Source organism: Salvelinus fontinalis, chromosome 12 (genome assembly GCF_029448725.1).
Source record: "Salvelinus fontinalis isolate EN_2023a chromosome 12, ASM2944872v1, whole genome shotgun sequence".
Taxonomy (NCBI): domain Eukaryota; kingdom Metazoa; phylum Chordata; class Actinopteri; order Salmoniformes; family Salmonidae; genus Salvelinus; species Salvelinus fontinalis.
This window is the reverse complement of record NC_074676.1, coordinates 31,244,992-31,263,335: the sequence shown is the minus strand read 5'-3', so window position 1 is coordinate 31,263,335 and position 18,344 is coordinate 31,244,992. Positions and strand designations below refer to the sequence as shown.

The following is an 18,344-nucleotide window of genomic DNA, read 5'->3' as shown; positions in this document are numbered from 1 at the left end:
ATATTTAAGTGCCTTTTGAACAGGTTGTGGTAGTAGGAGCCAGGTGCACCAGTTTGTCAAGATCTGCAATGCTGCTTGGTTTTTCACGCTCAACAGTTTCCCGTGTGTATCAAGAATGGTCCACCACCCAAAGGACATGCAGCCAACTTGACACAACTGTGGGAAGCATTGGAGTGAACATGGACCAGCATCCCTGTGGACTGCTTTTGACACCTTGTAGAGTCCCTGCCCTAACAAATTGAGGCTATTCTGAGGCCAAAAGGGGTGCAACTCAATATAACACATTTAGACACACTATTGCGAAACTCTACCTCTGTCACTGTGAGAGTGTTATAGAGTGCACTTTCAGGCAAGTAGAGTGAGCTGTAGCTGTGTGAAGATTGGCTGTAATGGAAGCCAGCTGGGTTCACTGTTTTGACAGGCTGGGGCTCTGTTTGGGTCTTGACTGAAAGTGAATCCACTCGCTTGTTAGAGCCCGGTCACTTAGAAGTGTCTCCACTGTTCCGCTGTCACTCTGAGACTGATGCCACAGGACTTTGGCTCGGGACATTTTTTTCCCCTCCAAAAATCTGGGACAGATTAAAATCTGTTTCCTGGCTTTTTGGCCAGCTGGCAGTTTCTGTAGCGAACTTTGGAAAGATTGGAGAGATCCGTGCTGCTGTACAAAGCAGGTTATTCAAATCCATGGTATACTGTAGGAACAAAGTGGAGTCTAAACAGCCCACTATAACAACTCACCTCACAAGACCTAAAAATGTACAACCCTGCACAACACTTGGAAGTGGAGCTTCTCTTTACTCACAGTCAGTGCCTAGCAGTGGATCCCAGTCTGTGTTATCTCCTGTCAGCCATTATGTCTGTGTCTACTTGCCTGCCTGCCTGCCTGTCTCCTGGTTGTGTGTAAGCTCTCTGTGTGCGTTCTGATAAGAAGGTCTGACAGGCTTAGCTCTGACTGGCTTGCTTGCTGACCTGGCAGGGGACCCAGGCTTTGGCTGAGTAATCTATGGGATTAACTGTAGTTTTCTTTGTGTAGTTCACTCACCAGTGTTTGTACTGAGGCCTTGGCTTGGCCCACATCTCCTCTACTACCCATTCATCTTCCCCTAGCCTATACCACAGTCCTCCACCATCCCATATTCTATGCCAGTCTATTTTCACCTATTGGTTTCATCCAACTCATCGTTCTACTATCATCTGCTAACCCTTGTTTACTGTTCACTTACAAAAAGGATAGCATTACCTTAGAAGCATAGAACCATGAAAAGAAAGGATGTTTTCAGAAATCGATGTTCCAGTTGAATCGTAAAGGAAATCTCATCACATTACAAGATGACAGAGCCACTAAGAAAATAATCGAGAAATGTATTTCTCAATGATTTATTATGGCCCTTGGCGGTAAGACACAGCAGGATAATGTGTGTGTGATCAGTGGGACTGCTGCTGGGTGTGTGAGTGACTGTGTGTGGGAGGCGCTGCTGCTGTGGAGTGTGCACATGTCCTGTATGACCTCACAAGTGCTGTTTCTGTTTAGACTCATAGGTTCAAAGTTAAACTTTATACATTACACTCTCTCCCAAATCTCTGGAAACTGGCTCACATTGTCTATTTTAAGATCAGGTCTTTAGTCAGTGGAGTGTAGCCAATCTATCTGTAAGGCTACCAGAATATTTCCTATTGGACCCAATACACTTGCTAATCATTTATAACAGTTTGAGGTTATAAAGATTGTGCCCTGTGTCCATCCTTGTGAGTTGCAGATCTTTATCACAATAGAGATTACCTTTGACCCTACTGCAGCCATCCCTTTTCTCCTGAACAATAGAGTTTATCACTACTGAAGTCAGTCCCACTGAAACATCCCTACTCACATTCTCTCTCTTCCCTTCCCCCTCTTACCCTTTCTTTCCTCTCCCTTCCCCCTCTTTCTCCCTTCTCTTTTTAGTGTGTGTCGGCCAGATGTCTCATTTGACTCCGATTCAAGCCCACATGTCTGTTAGTTAGGGGAGGAGAGCTCTGTGTTTGTCAGTGGTAAAGAGCTACAGGCATACCGACTATAAGCACCAGGAGCCCCTTCTGTGGGGCGAGGAGAGGAGCAAGAGTCTGGCCGGGCACGGGAGGGGCGCTGGGTAAAGGGGCCTGTCAGGATGTCTAGGGCCAGCTGCTGCCCCATGGGTAATTTTTGGTTGACAGGAAGAAAGTAGAGATAAAAAGCCAGGAATGTTAATAATCTCCTGGGAAATGTACCCTGTGTCCATCTGTATGTCTGTCCCCATAGCCCTTTCAATCAGTCACTCTCTAACTGCTGTCACTGTTCTTCAGTACTCTACATCCGTTCCCTCCCTATCTGCATTTTCTCTTCACCTGACTCTTAGTCTCCCTCTGTCCCCCTCACACTGCTCAGTTAATGTTCTCGTAATAAAAGAAAGAGGGGGGAGTGAGAGGGGGGTTCACCCAGCCATCCATCCATGCAGCTCTGGGTCGTCAGGGACAGGGTCTATTTATGGAGAGTGCATTTCCAGAGATCATGCGGACCAGTATTTAATTAACTGAGAGGAAGGCTAATTCATTTGGACTTGCCCTCCGGGGGGGTGAGTGAGGCTATCATTGGTCAAAGCTGTCAGCTAGTTTGGACCACAGAACAGCCGCTGTCACAACTAACTGTATGTGGTATGTCAACTGTTGTTGTACCATGATTTTGACCCCCATGAGTTACCATGAGGTCAAGGGAGGCTGGTGGGGGGCGCTATAGGAGTACAGGCTCATTGTAATGGCTGGAATGGAATAAATGTTAGTTTGATACCATTCCATTTATTCCATTCCAGCCTCTGCATTAGGTTAACGCCGATATCTGGCAAACCAAACTAGTGTGCTCGCTTGAAAAATGAGAAAATAGTACTGTTTGAGACACCATAGCCAGTATACACTTCCTCAAAATAGTCAGAATTCATCTAAGATAACTCAATAAATCTGTCATTAATTTTGACGTTTTTGCCGAGGAGATTTTAGTCGTGCAATTTTACATCCAACTAAAATGTTTGGTGCAGTATTTTTCATTTAAAAAATGTGCGTGAAACAAGTTGTTTCTTATTCAATGACAACAGACTTTATTGAAGAATCCCTACTGTTGACCGATCACCGACGAAGAGGTGTAGACTTCGGCCCCGAACTACGGCTTGCCTCCAGAAAAGATATTGTGTGCCCGAACAGCCCAAAAAAAACTTGCCCAAGTCCAAAATGTCGTCGTAATATATGCACGAACTCTACCAAACAGTTGCGGAAGCCTTTATAAGTGGAGTACACTGCAGAGGACATTGGTTGTAATTTGGCATGCATCCTCTTTGGAGCAGTTCTATTCGATGTTTGGTTAGTGCCCAGTGTTGTGGCTGGGCTGTTGTGGCTCTGTTGCTGCTTTTCCACTGAAACAGTGTTACACTAGTGTATACACCAGCATGTTATACTAGGGAAGTTGTTTCCATAGCTAGGGCTGACAGTGAGCAGAATCAACAACCTCTGCATAATCAAAACAGTTGCTTTGTGAAAAGGCGTTCAAGTTCACAGTTGGCCATTGTTATGTAAATTCAAGCTGAAAAGTACCAGTGGCCTGGCTTTGGCCCTAACTGAGAGCAGGTTCACCGGAGCCATGGCCCAGAGAGAGACTGATGCCGGCCCGCGATATAGAAACAGAAAAGTCTGAGCCTTTTGAGTAAAACACCATGGTAAATCCTGAATGGAAATGCTCCATTTAAATGAGGCCCTTCCATACAGCTGAGGTGGAGTATTTGGGGAGATGGGGGTGTAATTGATCTGGGACAGCAGCATGAGGGGGGTGGAGGGAAGATGAAGTAGGGGTTGATTTTTAGATGGTCGGAAATTATGTTGTGCTGTTACAATTTTCAATAAGTGATCCCCTTAACCCCAAGAACATGTCTTGGAGCAGTAGTATGGGTTGACTTGTGGTGGGGTGCCCCCTGCTGGGACCATGGTGGTAGTGCTGCTGTTGCTCAGCTGCTAGTGGGTTGGTCCTGCTGGAGCATGCCAGGCAACCTTCCCTTTACCCTACCCCTTGAGCACCGGAGCAGTCGCTCCCCAGCACAGTTTGCCAGATGCCCACTCATTAATCACTGTAACATGTAAGTGGGAGATGTGTGTGTGTGTGTGTGTGATCTGTAAACTAATGGGTCATATAGTCAAACTGACAACATGCTGAATGATTCTAATGTCAGGGTGGGAAGCAAGGGAAAGGAACATTGGGAAGAGAGAAAGGGAGAGATGTTTTATTCCCTCGGACTACAAGCCTATTCTCTGGCAGATGCACTTTTGACCTTTCCCAGTGAGACACGGAATCAGCTTTGTATATCCTGTGCTGCAGTTCTTTGGGACAGAGATGACCTTCAAACCTTAGACTGTGACTGTGTCACTACAGGGTGTGTATGATGTTAGTAAGTGTGTTGAAGTGTATGCATAGGCAAATGAAGGCTAACCATGCTGAAACATGTTGGTTTGACCTATGTTATTTTAGCTATGGTGTTGGTGGATTACATGGATTGACAATGTAACTGATGTCTGATCTCCTTAACTACTCCCATAGGGGAGTCTGGATTGGGGAAATCCACACTCATCAACTCCCTATTCCTGACTGACCTGTACTCCAAGGATTACCCAGGGCCATCCCTACGGATCAAGAAGACTGTTCAGGTAGCCCACATCCCTCTCTCCTCGACCTCTCACCCCTGACCTAACCTACCTCTCGTCCATGTTTGTCTCTTCGGGACTGGGACTACTCCCAAAAACCCTCCATTCTCTTTCTAGCTGGTTCCAAATCTCCCAGGGCTCAATCCTCCCCCCTCACCTCTCTAACCATCCCCCATCTCCAAACACATGTGGAAATTCAACACAACCAAAGGCCAGAGATCACACAGCAAACAAACCCAATTACCACTGGATGGTTACAGTGGCCAGGTCAGAGGCAACGCACCCAGAGAACCAGCAGGTGAAGAAGCTGCATCTGGAGGACCAGGGGAGGGGAGGGAGGGGTGTAGGCTAGTTATGGGTGTTTGGGGAGGTTTGTGTGGTCTCGATTTAGAATGGGGACAAGGAGGAGAGGGGGAGAAGTTGGACTCAGGCGTGCTGGTTCCTCTTGGTGCCTGAAGGGGTCAGTAGGAGGTTAGGAATGTTCCCATGAAACTCAACACCCAGTGGTGACTTTCCCACCAAACACTAGACTGCCATCTGAAGCATCCTGTAATAACCTCCTGTCTTTATGACACATATGCAAAGGAACACACACACAGGGGTGGTGCTTGATATTTGGGTTCATACTGAGAGCACTGATGTGTTGGAGTTAGTAACCATGGCAGGCACGTGCACAGATCGGGGTCTACCTGTTCAGAGCACCTACCCCTTTGCCCTACCACTCGCCAAGTGCCCTTTGTGGGTGGTGACATTTTTTGTCTTTCGTTCTGAATCCAAGGCAAGTTGCCTTGACGTCGTCAAGTTCGCCACCCCCCGGCCGTTGGTTGGTTGCGCCTGTTGGTCTGCCCTGTATGGAGCTCGCACGCCCCCGGTATCCAAACACTCATGGCTTGAGATGCAGTCACCGGTCGAGTGTGTGTTAGCTACCTAGTTTAAATATCAACAGTACTGCCACAGCAGCTGAAGCATAACATTTTTATTAAGACTTCATTTTCATGATCAACAGTACTGGGTCTGGTTGGCTGATGGCCTACCCACAGTAGAGAGAGGCAGAGAGACCTAGGGAGGAGCAGCTGCATCCACGACCCTCCGACCCAACTCATCCCTTCTTCAGTCAGGAGTTGCATGTGTGTGTCAGGGCAGCAGCAACACAGCTAGTCTAGACTCTAGCCAACCACCATACGCTAAAATAACCCACACAAGCCACTAGCCGGCCATATATCATGAGTTAGAAGATTATTAGTAACATATTATGAAGTTATTTAAGAGCACTGAAGAAAAATCTCAATCAGAAAGAAAAAGCTAGCTATAACTAGGGGCTCCCGAGTGGCGCATCGGTCTAAGGCACTGCATCTCAGTGAAAGGGGTGTCACGCCTTTATCACATCTGGCCGTGATTGGGAGTCCCATAGGGCGGCGCACAATTGGCCCAGCATCGTCCGGGGTAGGCCGTCATTGTAAGAGCACTTAAAACTTGCCTGGTTAAACAAAAAAAGTATTTTAAAAAAACAATAGCAGATTTACATCAATGATCAGCTGATAGACCACTCTTTACCGATGTCAATCATGTCTTTAGGAGGCACTAACTAGCTTGCTTACAATTTGAGATCAGTGAGTGTGTTGCCCTTTTTTCATTTTGAGCCCCTCCCCCCTGAATGATCTGTGCGTGGTCCTGAGCCATGGTAAGTCACAATCTCCTGAAATTAGAATCGCAGTCAAAAAGCTGCTCCAGAAAATGTGTTTGAGCGAATGTTTGACTTCACTTTTGAATGTAGACAGAAATAAGCTGTTTTGCACATTTGTTGAGGCCTGAGATTCCTGGTTGTGTCTCAGGGGTCCCTGTGATTCCTGCTGATGTGTTTGATTCTCCATTGAGGAGTGTCCAATGTTTAGGAATGGAGCTGTTTGGGTCGGCCAGATCCACAGTGTAAATGTGGAGGGGTAGACTTGGGACCAGTGAGCTGTGTGATGTGGCCGCTGAGGGGTAGAAACGGGAAGAGTATTTACATTCCAATCAATCTCTTAACAATCTCTTATGCTTGTCAAATGGTCACATTCTGTCTACTCAGATTTCACTGAACTGATGGGTGTGTATTTTGGGGGTTTTCTTCTTTTGTTTTTCATTCACTGAAGTTGATTTTTAAGCAGATATGCAGACAAACACACACACACACACACAGTCAAACACTTACAAAAGTGTTTTGAGTGCTTGATATATGCCCAGCTTGAAGAAAAAAAATGGTTTGTGTTTAGAGAGACAAAGGGATCAACCCAAAATAACTACCCTTGTGAAACGAAAGTATGCAGCCAAACAGAGAGCCGCTGAAACTAACAGCAGCAGGGAGAAAATTATATATTCGTCTCCTAAACTGTGAGAAGAAAAAATCTACCAACACCATATCACTGAGTCCTAACTTCCACTGATCCAGAACCACCCCCCTGAGGACAACGTGATGACGCTAATGATGAACTATAGTGTGTGGAGGCGCTGAGGAATAACATGGGAACTATGGAGTGCTGTTTTAGAGAAACTGTGTTGCTGTTTTACAGGTGGAGCAGTCCAAGGTTCTGGTGAAGGAAGGGGGTGTCCAACTCACACTCACCATCGTCGATACACCAGGGTTCGGAGATGCAGTGGATAATAGTAACTGGTGAGTATTGGGAGTAATTGTGAGCATGTATGAATGACATAGTTTGTATGTTGTGTAGGAGTGTGAATATATGCTCTCTGAGTCAAGGAGAGCCTACATGTAGAGTAAACAACATTTTCCTATTTTTTTCTCTCTGTCCTTAATCATCCCCCTCTCAGCTGGCAGCCTGTCATTAACTACATTGACAGTAAGTGTGAGGACTTCCTGAATGCGGAGTCCCGGGTGAACCGAAGACTGATGCCAGACAACCGGGTTCACTGCTGCCTGTACTTCATTGCCCCCTCTGGCCACGGGTGAGTACTGACACTGACAGGCCTTATAAGCCATGACGTTATTGCTTCTATATGCTTTTGATCGTGTGCCTTTGTCATTATCTATGCATCTCTGCCTGCCTATGTGTGAGGCCGAACGTGAACATGAGTGGATTAGAGTGTAGGCGTAGCCATGAGTTCACATGTGAGTGGGAAGCGAGAGAGAGATGTAGGCTGCCAACGTTGTGACCCACAAGGTTGCATAACACCCACTAGACTGAGCGTGCTCTGTGGAAGATGTGATGGGAGCGTTCTCACCAGCACTGAGCCAGCTAATCAGGAGGAAGCAGCTCGCTGAGGAGCCCCTGAGCTCAGAATCCCTGGGAACGGGAGGTTTTAGTTTCAGCCTAGAAAATCGCCTCAATAGCAACTCAGCTAGGCCCACAATTTGTATCATAGCACACCCTATCCAACCTCACGCTTTTTAACAAACCATGGTTGCTGTAATTATTAGCAGCCATAAGGAGTAGGGACACATGGTTGCTGTAATTATATGCAGCCATAAGGAGTAGGGACAGATGGTTGCTGTAATTATTAGCAGCCATAAGGAGTAGGGACACATGGTTGCTGTAATTATTAGCGGCCATAAGGAGTAGGGACACATGGTTGCTGTAATTATATGCAGCCATAAGGAGTAGGGACAGATGGTTGCTGTAATTATTAGCAGCCATAAGGAGTAGGGACACATGGTTGCTGTAATTATTAGCAGCCATAAGGAGTAGGGACACATGGTTGCTGTAATTATATGCAGCCATAAGGAGTAGGGACACATGGTTGCTGTAATTATTAGCAGCCATAAGGAGTAGGGACACATGGTTGCTGTAATTATTAGCAGCCATAAGGAGTAGGGACACATGGTTGCTGTAATTATATGCAGCCATAAGGAGTAGGGACACATGGTTGCTGTAATTATTAGCGGCCATAAGGAGTAGGGACACATGGTTGCTGTAATTATTAGCGGCCATAAGGAGTAGGGACACATGGTTGCTGTAATTATTAGCGGCCATAAGGAGTAGGGACACATGGTTGCTGTAATTATATGCAGCCATAAGGAGTAGGGACACATGGTTGCTGTAATTATTAGCAGCCATAAGGAGTAGGGACACATGGTTGCTGTAATTATATGCAGCCATAAGGAGTAGGGACACATGGTTGCTGTAATTATATGCAGCCATAAGGAGTAGGGACAGATGGTTGCTGTAATTATATGCAGCCATAAGGAGTAGGGACACATGGTTGCTGTAATTATATGCAGCCATAAGGAGTAGGGACACATGGTTGCTGTAATTATATGCAGCCATAAGGAGTAGGGACACATGGTTGCTGTAATTATATGCAGCCATAAGGAGTAGGGACACATGGTTGCTGTAATTATATGCAGCCATAAGGAGTAGGGACACATGGTTGCTGTAATTATATGCAGCCATAAGGAGTAGGGACACATGGTTGCTGTAATTATATGCAGCCATAAGGAGTAGGGACACATGGTTGCTGTAATTATATGCAGCCATAAGGAGTAGGGACACATGGTTGCTGTAATTATTAGCAGCCATAAGGAGTAGGGACACATGGTTGCTGTAATTATATGCAGCCATAAGGAGTAGGGACACATGGTTGCTGTAATTATTAGCAGCCATAAGGAGTAGGGACACATGGTTGCTGTAATTATTAGCAGCCATAAGGAGTAGGGACACATGGTTGCTGTAATTATATGCAGCCATAAGGAGTAGGGACACATGGTTGCTGTAATTATATGCAGCCATAAGGAGTAGGCACACATGGTTGCTGTAATTATATGCAGCCATAAGGAGTAGGGACACATGGTTGCTGTAATTATTAGCAGCCATAAGGAGTAGGGACACATGGTTGCTGTAATTATATGCAGCCATAAGGAGTAGGGACACATGGTTGCTGTAATTATTAGCAGCCATAAGGAGTAGGGACACATGGTTGCTGTAATTATATGCAGCCATAAGGAGTAGGCACACATGGTTGCTGTAATTATATGCAGCCATAAGGAGTAGGGACACATGGTTGCTGTAATTATTAGCAGCCATAAGGAGTAGGGACACATGGTTGCTGTAATTATATGCAGCCATAAGGAGTAGGGACACATGGTTGCTGTAATTATTAGCGGCCATAAGGAGTAGGGACACATGGTTGCTGTAATTATTAGCGGCCATAAGGAGTAGGGACACATGGTTGCTGTAATTATTAGCGGCCATAAGGAGTAGGGACACATGGTTGCTGTAATTATATGCAGCCATAAGGAGTAGGGACACATGGTTGCTGTAATTATTAGCAGCCATAAGGAGTAGGGACACATGGTTGCTGTAATTATATGCAGCCATAAGGAGTAGGGACACATGGTTGCTGTAATTATATGCAGCCATAAGGAGTAGGGACAGATGGTTGCTGTAATTATATGCAGCCATAAGGAGTAGGGACACATGGTTGCTGTAATTATTAGCAGCCATAAGGAGTAGGGACACATGGTTGCTGTAATTATATGCAGCCATAAGGAGTAGGGACACATGGTTGCTGTAATTATATGCAGCCATAAGGAGTAGGGACACATGGTTGCTGTAATTATATGCAGCCATAAGGAGTAGGGACACATGGTTGCTGTAATTATATGCAGCCATAAGGAGTAGGGACACATGGTTGCTGTAATTATATGCAGCCATAAGGAGTAGGGACAGATGGTTGCTGTAATTATTAGCAGCCATAAGGAGTAGGGACAGATGGTTGCTGTAATTATATGCAGCCATAAGGAGTAGGCACACATGGTTGCTGTAATTATTAGCAGCCATAAGGAGTAGGGACACATGGTTGCTGTAATTATTAGCAGCCATAAGGAGTAGGGACACATGGTTGCTGTAATTATATGCAGCCATAAGGAGTAGGGACACATGGTTGCTGTAATTATTAGCGGCCATAAGGAGTAGGGACACATGGTTGCTGTAATTATTAGCGGCCATAAGGAGTAGGGACACATGGTTGCTGTAATTATTAGCGGCCATAAGGAGTAGGGACACATGGTTGCTGTAATTATATGCAGCCATAAGGAGTAGGGACACATGGTTGCTGTAATTATTAGCAGCCATAAGGAGTAGGGACACATGGTTGCTGTAATTATATGCAGCCATAAGGAGTAGGGACACATGGTTGCTGTAATTATATGCAGCCATAAGGAGTAGGGACAGATGGTTGCTGTAATTATATGCAGCCATAAGGAGTAGGGACACATGGTTGCTGTAATTATTAGCAGCCATAAGGAGTAGGGACACATGGTTGCTGTAATTATATGCAGCCATAAGGAGTAGGGACACATGGTTGCTGTAATTATATGCAGCCATAAGGAGTAGGGACACATGGTTGCTGTAATTATATGCAGCCATAAGGAGTAGGGACACATGGTTGCTGTAATTATATGCAGCCATAAGGAGTAGGGACACATGGTTGCTGTAATTATATGCAGCCATAAGGAGTAGGGACACATGGTTGCTGTAATTATATGCAGCCATAAGGAGTAGGGACACATGGTTGCTGTAATTATATGCAGCCATAAGGAGTAGGGACACATGGTTGCTGTAATTATTAGCAGCCATAAGGAGTAGGGACACATGGTTGCTGTAATTATATGCAGCCATAAGGAGTAGGGACACATGGTTGCTGTAATTATTAGCAGCCATAAGGAGTAGGGACACATGGTTGCTGTAATTATTAGCAGCCATAAGGAGTAGGGACACATGGTTGCTGTAATTATATGCAGCCATAAGGAGTAGGGACACATGGTTGCTGTAATTATTAGCAGCCATAAGGAGTAGGGACACATGGTTGCTGTAATTATTAGCAGCCATAAGGAGTAGGGACACATGGTTGCTGTAATTATATGCAGCCATAAGGAGTAGGGACACATGGTTGCTGTAATGATATGCAGCCATAAGGAGTAGGGACACATGGTTGCTGTAATTATATGCAGCCATAAGGAGTAGGGACACATGGTTGCTGTAATTATATGCAGCCATAAGGAGTAGGGACACATGGTTGCTGTAATTATTAGCAGCCATAAGGAGTAGGGACACATGGTTGCTGTAATTATATGCAGCCATAAGGAGTAGGGACACATGGTTGCTGTAATTATATGCAGCCATAAGGAGTAGGGACACATGGTTGCTGTAATTATATGCAGCCATAAGGAGTAGGGACACATGGTTGCTGTAATTATATGCAGCCATAAGGAGTAGGGACACATGGTTGCTGTAATTATATGCAGCCATAAGGAGTAGGCACACATGGTTGCTGTAATTATATGCAGCCATAAGGAGTAGGGACACATGGTTGCTGTAATTATTAGCAGCCATAAGGAGTAGGGACACATGGTTGCTGTAATTATTAGCAGCCATAAGGAGTAGGGACACATGGTTGCTGTAATTATATGCAGCCATAAGGAGTAGGGACACATGGTTGCTGTAATTATTAGCAGCCATAAGGAGTAGGGACACATGGTTGCTGTAATTATATGCAGCCATAAGGAGTAGGGACACATGGTTGCTGTAATTATATGCAGCCATAAGGAGTAGGGACACGTGGTTGCTGTAATTATTAGCAGCCATAAGGAGTAGGGACACATGGTTGCTGTAATTATTAGCAGCCATAAGGAGTAGGGACACATGGTTGCTGTAATTATATGCAGCCATAAGGAGTAGGGACACATGGTTGCTGTAATTATATGCAGCCATAAGGAGTAGGGACACATGGTTGCTGTAATTATATAAGATCCTGAAATTCTTAGAGAAAATGTCAGTTAGACCCACACATGGTGATGTATTAAGAGATCAGAGGTCATGTCAGCCCTTGCCTCTGACCCCCCTGCTCCTGATAATGTGGAGACAAATTCAGAGCATGACATTTAATCTTTGTCAGGTCTGTCTCTCTCCCCACAATTCATAAGCCTCCTTTATTCCTGTGACCTGTAAACAGCTGGTCTGTTGCTCTGTATCTCTACATTCATGGAATACTCAGCACCCCCCCACCCACCCTTACTGCTCTGCCCCCTCCAGGCCTTCCCTCCGGTCCCTGGACAGAACTCACTCTCTCAGGCCTCTGAGATGAATAGCCCCTTTGTCCACCTACTCCCTCACCAGCCAGAGTGAGAACAAAGAGAATCCCTCATGAGCCCACCATGACATAATTATTAGTGGTCGCTAACTGTAAAAAAGAAAATACAGAAAAATAAGTCAGTCGCTGTTTCTTTGATTCCTTTGTACCCCCACTGTGTTTTCATGCCGGTGACCCTCTACTGGTGACATAATGAACTGCATCAGTTTGAGCATAAAGTCTACTTATGGTGTTCGTGATATGTCGGAAACTCAAACATTTCCAACTTGCTAACCTAGGCGGAAGAGTCGGATCCTGAGTTTCCAATTGGGAGGTATCAAAATCAACCAAAATGAAGCTCTACGCAAATAACTTGCGTTACCTTTAACTCTGAGGTTCTGAATTTCCGACATGGCGTGAATGCGGCATAACTGCAGAGAATTATTCAGGACTGTCACATCAAAGCATAGATCAGCCTTCCCTGCTTGCCTGTGTTTGTCTAACTGAATGACTGTGTATGATTGTGCAACAACAAACTCGGAATAGATTTTCTTCAATGCGTGAATTCCCCTTTAGGCTGAAGCCCCTGGACATTGAGTTTATGAAGCGTCTCCATGACAAGGTCAACGTGATCCCTCTCATCGCCAAGGCAGACACCCTGACACCTGAGGAATGCCAGCTATTCAAGAAACAGGTGTGGGTGTGTAGTAATTATTTGTGTTAGCACAAACACATTGTGTGTACCAGTATGTGTGTGGAAATAACTCATGTCATTTTTACCTTCAACTCATCCTCAGATCATGAAGGAAATCCAAGAACACAAGATCCAGATCTATGAGTTTCCTGACACAGAGGACGATGAGGACAGCAAGCTCATCCGGAAGATCAAGGTAGTGTGCAAAGAGAGTGAGAGAGACGGATAGTCAACCTGTATCAGTTCACACTAGTCCCTATCTGCCCTTGTCTATCCCTGTCAGTTTGGTTATCTAATATATTGTGGATACTGTACAGGCTCACTGATTAACTGACGCTGGTCCCTCTGTCCCTGTGTGGCAGGAGCGGATGCCTCTGGCAGTGGTTGGCAGCAATGTAGTGATCGAAGTAAACGGCAAGAAGGTCAGAGGTCGTCAGTACCCCTGGGGCGTGGCAGAAGGTAGGTTCAGCATGTTCTGGCCTGGGTTCTCTGTTCTCTGGCTGAGATGAGACGAGATATTGGCATGCTGCTGTTGAGGGTTGTACTGAAGGAAGCTCTTTATTAATGTCACTCACTGTGCCATGCTTGAGGACGGAGTACAGGAGTGTGGAGATCCAGTGTAGGGAAGCTGCATGGTCTTCCAGGACCCCCCCCCCCCCCCCCCCCCCCACCAGATAGTGTGTCTTACAGGGATTCTGGAAAAGGGGGACAGGGATCTAATAGGATATTATGGTCCCCCTGACAGTAAATACTGTACTGTACTGTACCACCCACTGGCATCAGAGAGAAAGACTGTCACCCTGTTTTTTTTCATCATTGGCCACGATGATCGTTGTTCTCCACTTGATTTTCTTTTGTTTTAGTCCCCTAAAAGACTACTTTTTCATTTTCAAGTGTTGCTCTGTGGTTGACCGTTTATCAGTCTTTCACTTTTTCATTCTTTCTTTTCTCTTTTTCCATCTATTTTCCATGACTGACAGAGGGCATTTTTGGTAAACAAAACCATCTCTCACTTTTTCTACTACTCTCCCTCAGGCCTTCCTCCCCTCTTCGCCTTTATGTTGCTATGACATTAGGTTGATGGTCAGTGGTCATGGAGAAAACGAATGGCTGTTCAGTGCTGACGCTACTCCTAGAATAAAGCAAAATCACCATCTAACTTATGTTTATAGGTGCCTAATTATCTTAATATAAAAAGTCATACATTTTCCAAAACTCTGAGCCACCTTTTATCTATTTTAGTCATCATTTGGCCACTCATGAACACTCATACAATTATAGACATGTTAAGAGATAAAGGCGCATTTGCACAAACTTATTATATAGATAATGTCAATGTATACACATTTTGCATGCATGCTCTACAAACATTCGCTCACGTATGTAGCTACACACTCTTGCTCTAAATCCTGGTGTCATGATGCTGTTTGCTGGCACTCCATACCTGTAGTTGCACTCTGTGTCCACAGGGGGTCGATCACACTAGTATACTGAACAAAAACAAACTCAACATGCAAGTTCAAAGATTTTACTGAGTTACAGTTCATAGAATGAAATCAGTCAATTTAAATAAATAAATTAGGCCCTAATCTATGCATTTCACATGACTGGGCAGGGGAGCAGCCATGGGTGGGCCTGGGAAAGCGTAGGGCGCTTAGGAATCAGGCCCAGCCAATCACAATTCGTTTTCTTCTCCACAAGGGCTTTATTAGACAGAAATACTACTCAGCACCCCTATCCCCCTCAGACGATCCGGCAGGTGAAGATGACTCCCGAGTGGCGCAGCGATCTAAGGCACTGCATCTCAGTGCAAGAGGCTTCACTACAGTCTCTGGTTCGAATCCAGGCTGTTTCATATCCGGCTGTGATTGGGAGTCCCATAGAGGGCAGCGCACAACTGGCCCAGCGTCGTCTGGGTTTGGCTGGGGTAGGCCGTCATTGTAAATGAGAATTTGTTCTTAACTGACTTGCGTAGTTAAATAAAGGTACAAAAAATAAATAAAAATATGCCGGATGTGGAGGTTCTGTGCTGACGTGGTTACAAGTGGTTTGCAGTGTGAGGCCGGTTGGATGTACTGCCAAATTCTCTAAAACGATGTTGGAGGTGGCTTATGGTAGAGAAATTAACATTTAAATTCTCTGGCAACAGCTTTGGTGGACATTCCTACAGTCAGCATGCCAATTGCACGCTCCCTCAACTTGAGACATCTGTGGCATTGTGTTGTGTGACACAACTGCACATTTTAGTGGCATTTTATTGTCCCAGCACAAGGTGTACCTATGTAATGATCATGGCGTTTAATCAGCTTCTTGATATGCCACATGGAACATCTTGGCAAAGGAGAAATTCTCACTTACAGGGATGTAAACAAATTTGTGCGTTCAATTTGAGAGAAATAAGCTTTTTGTGTGTATGAAACATTTCTGCGATCTTTTATTTCAGCTCATGAAACATGAGACCAACATTTTACATGTTGCGTTCATATTTTTGTTCAGTATACATTGCATATTGATTCATTGAGCATTTTACAATAAGTACCTGGTCATGAGCTAAGACATTTTTCACTGCTCTTGGCTCATTCAATGGAAACGTCCATGCATGTATCATAACATAACAAACATTCGTAGCTAAAGCACTCTGGCTTAAAACTCCAGATGGGCAGCTGACCTCTTGCTCGCAATATTTCTGTTTTAACGTCAGAGCACTGAAAACAGTGAGGGTGCAACAACCATTCAGTCCAGCATACATCAGGAGTTTTCAGCCAATCGGCTGAGGGTGTATCTTTCCATCAGAGCTACAACCCTGCTTTGTTGTGTCCCTATCACCCTGTGAACCCAACCCTCATCCACTCCCGTCCCATCACTGAGGCTGGCCTGCCCTGCCAGCCATCATACCCCCTCATGTAACCCCTGGTTCAGTAGACAGTCAGGGTGGACAGACACTGGTTATGGGGGTCACCTGGGCAGGACCTGGGCTCCTGTGTGCCCTTCCCTCCCTCCGTCAGAAATCACTCAGGTAGGTGACATCCGGGGATTGGTTGGCAGACGGGGCTCTATGCATGCACCTCATCATGGTAAGGTGTCCTCCTCCTGAGATCCACAGCTGACAGCGGGATGCATATTAGGTTTAGCCCTAGAGGTGGGGCCTGGGGAGAGGAGCCATGTTTTGATCAGGAAAGAGGAGGAATCCACATCCTCAGCAGCAGCACAGCGTCTCTGCAATGCTTTTCCAGAATCCCATGTGATCTTCTAACCGTGTGTTTGTCTGAGCAGAGAGACTGTATGGCCATCTAATCAGCTGAAATGAATGGCTTAGGGCAGTAGTCTGTCTGATTGATGAGATGTTTGTCTATCTGACTGTTGTTGTTTACTCCATGTATACTACTGAATGTCTGTCTGAACAGTGGTCCAGTGAGATGTCCTGTCTCTGTGTTAGCAAGCAGTGATAGGTTTGACTGTCTGTGTGTAAACTAAACAATGTGTCTGCTCAGTGAACAGTCTGACTGACTGAGCATGGCTCATGAATTTGTGGGTTGACTGTGTCTGTCTGTGTTTGTCTACCTAACTGTCTCATCAGCTAATATGCTGTGATTTAGATTGTACACTTGACTAGCTGAGTGACCCAGTGCTTTTTGGCTCCAGAAGTAGAGATTGTCCCGTTTGATCCGAGAGCCCTTTGTAATATCGTTAGACACCAATTATTATTGGGAACTCTTGGAAGTGGTGTGTATTCTACCAGTAGACACATTAATGATGGCTGGCCGTGTGATGAGATTCATCTCAAAAGGTCTCTGACATCTCTCTCTCTTCCTGTTTCAGTGGAGAACGGGGAGCACTGTGACTTTACTGTGTTACGGAACATGCTGATCAGGTGAGAGACAGAGGATGCATGTCAAAGTGATTTATACCGCAGCATTTACAGTATGTACAGTGATATCGTTATAATTAGTGATATCGTTATTTGAGAATATTACCAATTCCCTCCCGTAGGACCCATATGCAAGATCTGAAGGATGTGACCAACAATGTCCACTATGAGAACTACCGCAGCAGGAAGCTTGCTGCCGTCACCTGCAATGGAGGAGTGGACACCAGCAAGACCAAGAACCAAATGACCAGGTAGGAGAGAGACCCTAATCATCAGAGGAAATACCACAGATCTGATATGTTGAATAGTATTCAGACCGTAATAATCTAAATGACGTTAAGAGAATAAATAGCAATATCATTAATTTGCTATGAAGCTTATTTCATAGATTAACCTTTGGTTTGATACTTTAAGTAAGGTATTGTCACACTGTCGTTAAGTGACAGTTGACAAGACTGTATTAGATGTGATTCATGAATCACTGGTCACTGTTAGTGATGCTTGTTGTCTGGTCTCTCACCTTTGACCTGTAGGAGCCCCCTGGCCCAGATGGAGGAGGAACGGAGGGAACATGTCATGAAGATGAAGAAGATGGAGACTGAGATGGAGCAGGTGTTCGAGATGAAAGTCAAGGAGAAGAAACAGAAACTGAAGGACTCTGAGGCCGAGGTGTGTGTGTGTGTGTGTGTGTGTGAGAACCAATGGGGAGAGGTAGAGGGAGTGTTTGTCCGTGTGGGGGTGTATTTGTGTCTTAATAAGTTTTTGCCACACTTCTCAGCTGGAGCGACGCCACGAGCAGATGAAAAAGAACTTGGAGGCTCAGTATAAGGAACTGGAGGAGAAGAAGCGCCACCATGAGGAAGAGAAGTCAAACTGGGAGGCACAGCAACGTATACTGGAGCAGCAGAAACTTGAGGCTTCTAAGTAAGTGGCTGACACATTTACTCATCCTAGCTCTTTTTCTCTCAGACAAACATATAGTATGTTATCTATTTCTCAATGCAATGCTGAAATGTGAAATCTCCC

General features: G+C 45.2%; 1 protein-coding gene across 3 annotated transcripts in view; it reads left to right on the top strand.

Moving 5' to 3' along the window:
- The window catches only part of LOC129867173 (septin-7-like), a 33,641-nt gene that overhangs the window by 13,445 nt on the left and 1,852 nt on the right, over nucleotides 1–18,344 (top strand). For 2 of the 3 annotated variants that reach the window (XM_055940395.1, XM_055940394.1), the window contains exons 3-12: nucleotides 4,589–4,695; nucleotides 7,242–7,342; nucleotides 7,501–7,635; nucleotides 13,333–13,450; nucleotides 13,554–13,646; nucleotides 13,813–13,909; nucleotides 17,270–17,321; nucleotides 17,441–17,569; nucleotides 17,852–17,987; nucleotides 18,097–18,242. In XM_055940395.1, the coding sequence (XP_055796370.1) occupies nucleotides 4,589–4,695; nucleotides 7,242–7,342; nucleotides 7,501–7,635; nucleotides 13,333–13,450; nucleotides 13,554–13,646; nucleotides 13,813–13,909; nucleotides 17,270–17,321; nucleotides 17,441–17,569; nucleotides 17,852–17,987; nucleotides 18,097–18,242 (1,114 nt within the window). The remainder of the gene's footprint in view (nucleotides 1–4,588; nucleotides 4,696–7,241; nucleotides 7,343–7,500; nucleotides 7,636–13,332; nucleotides 13,451–13,553; nucleotides 13,647–13,812; nucleotides 13,910–17,269; nucleotides 17,322–17,440; nucleotides 17,570–17,851; nucleotides 17,988–18,096; nucleotides 18,243–18,344) is intronic. The other variant, XM_055940396.1, reaches the window with a different exon arrangement.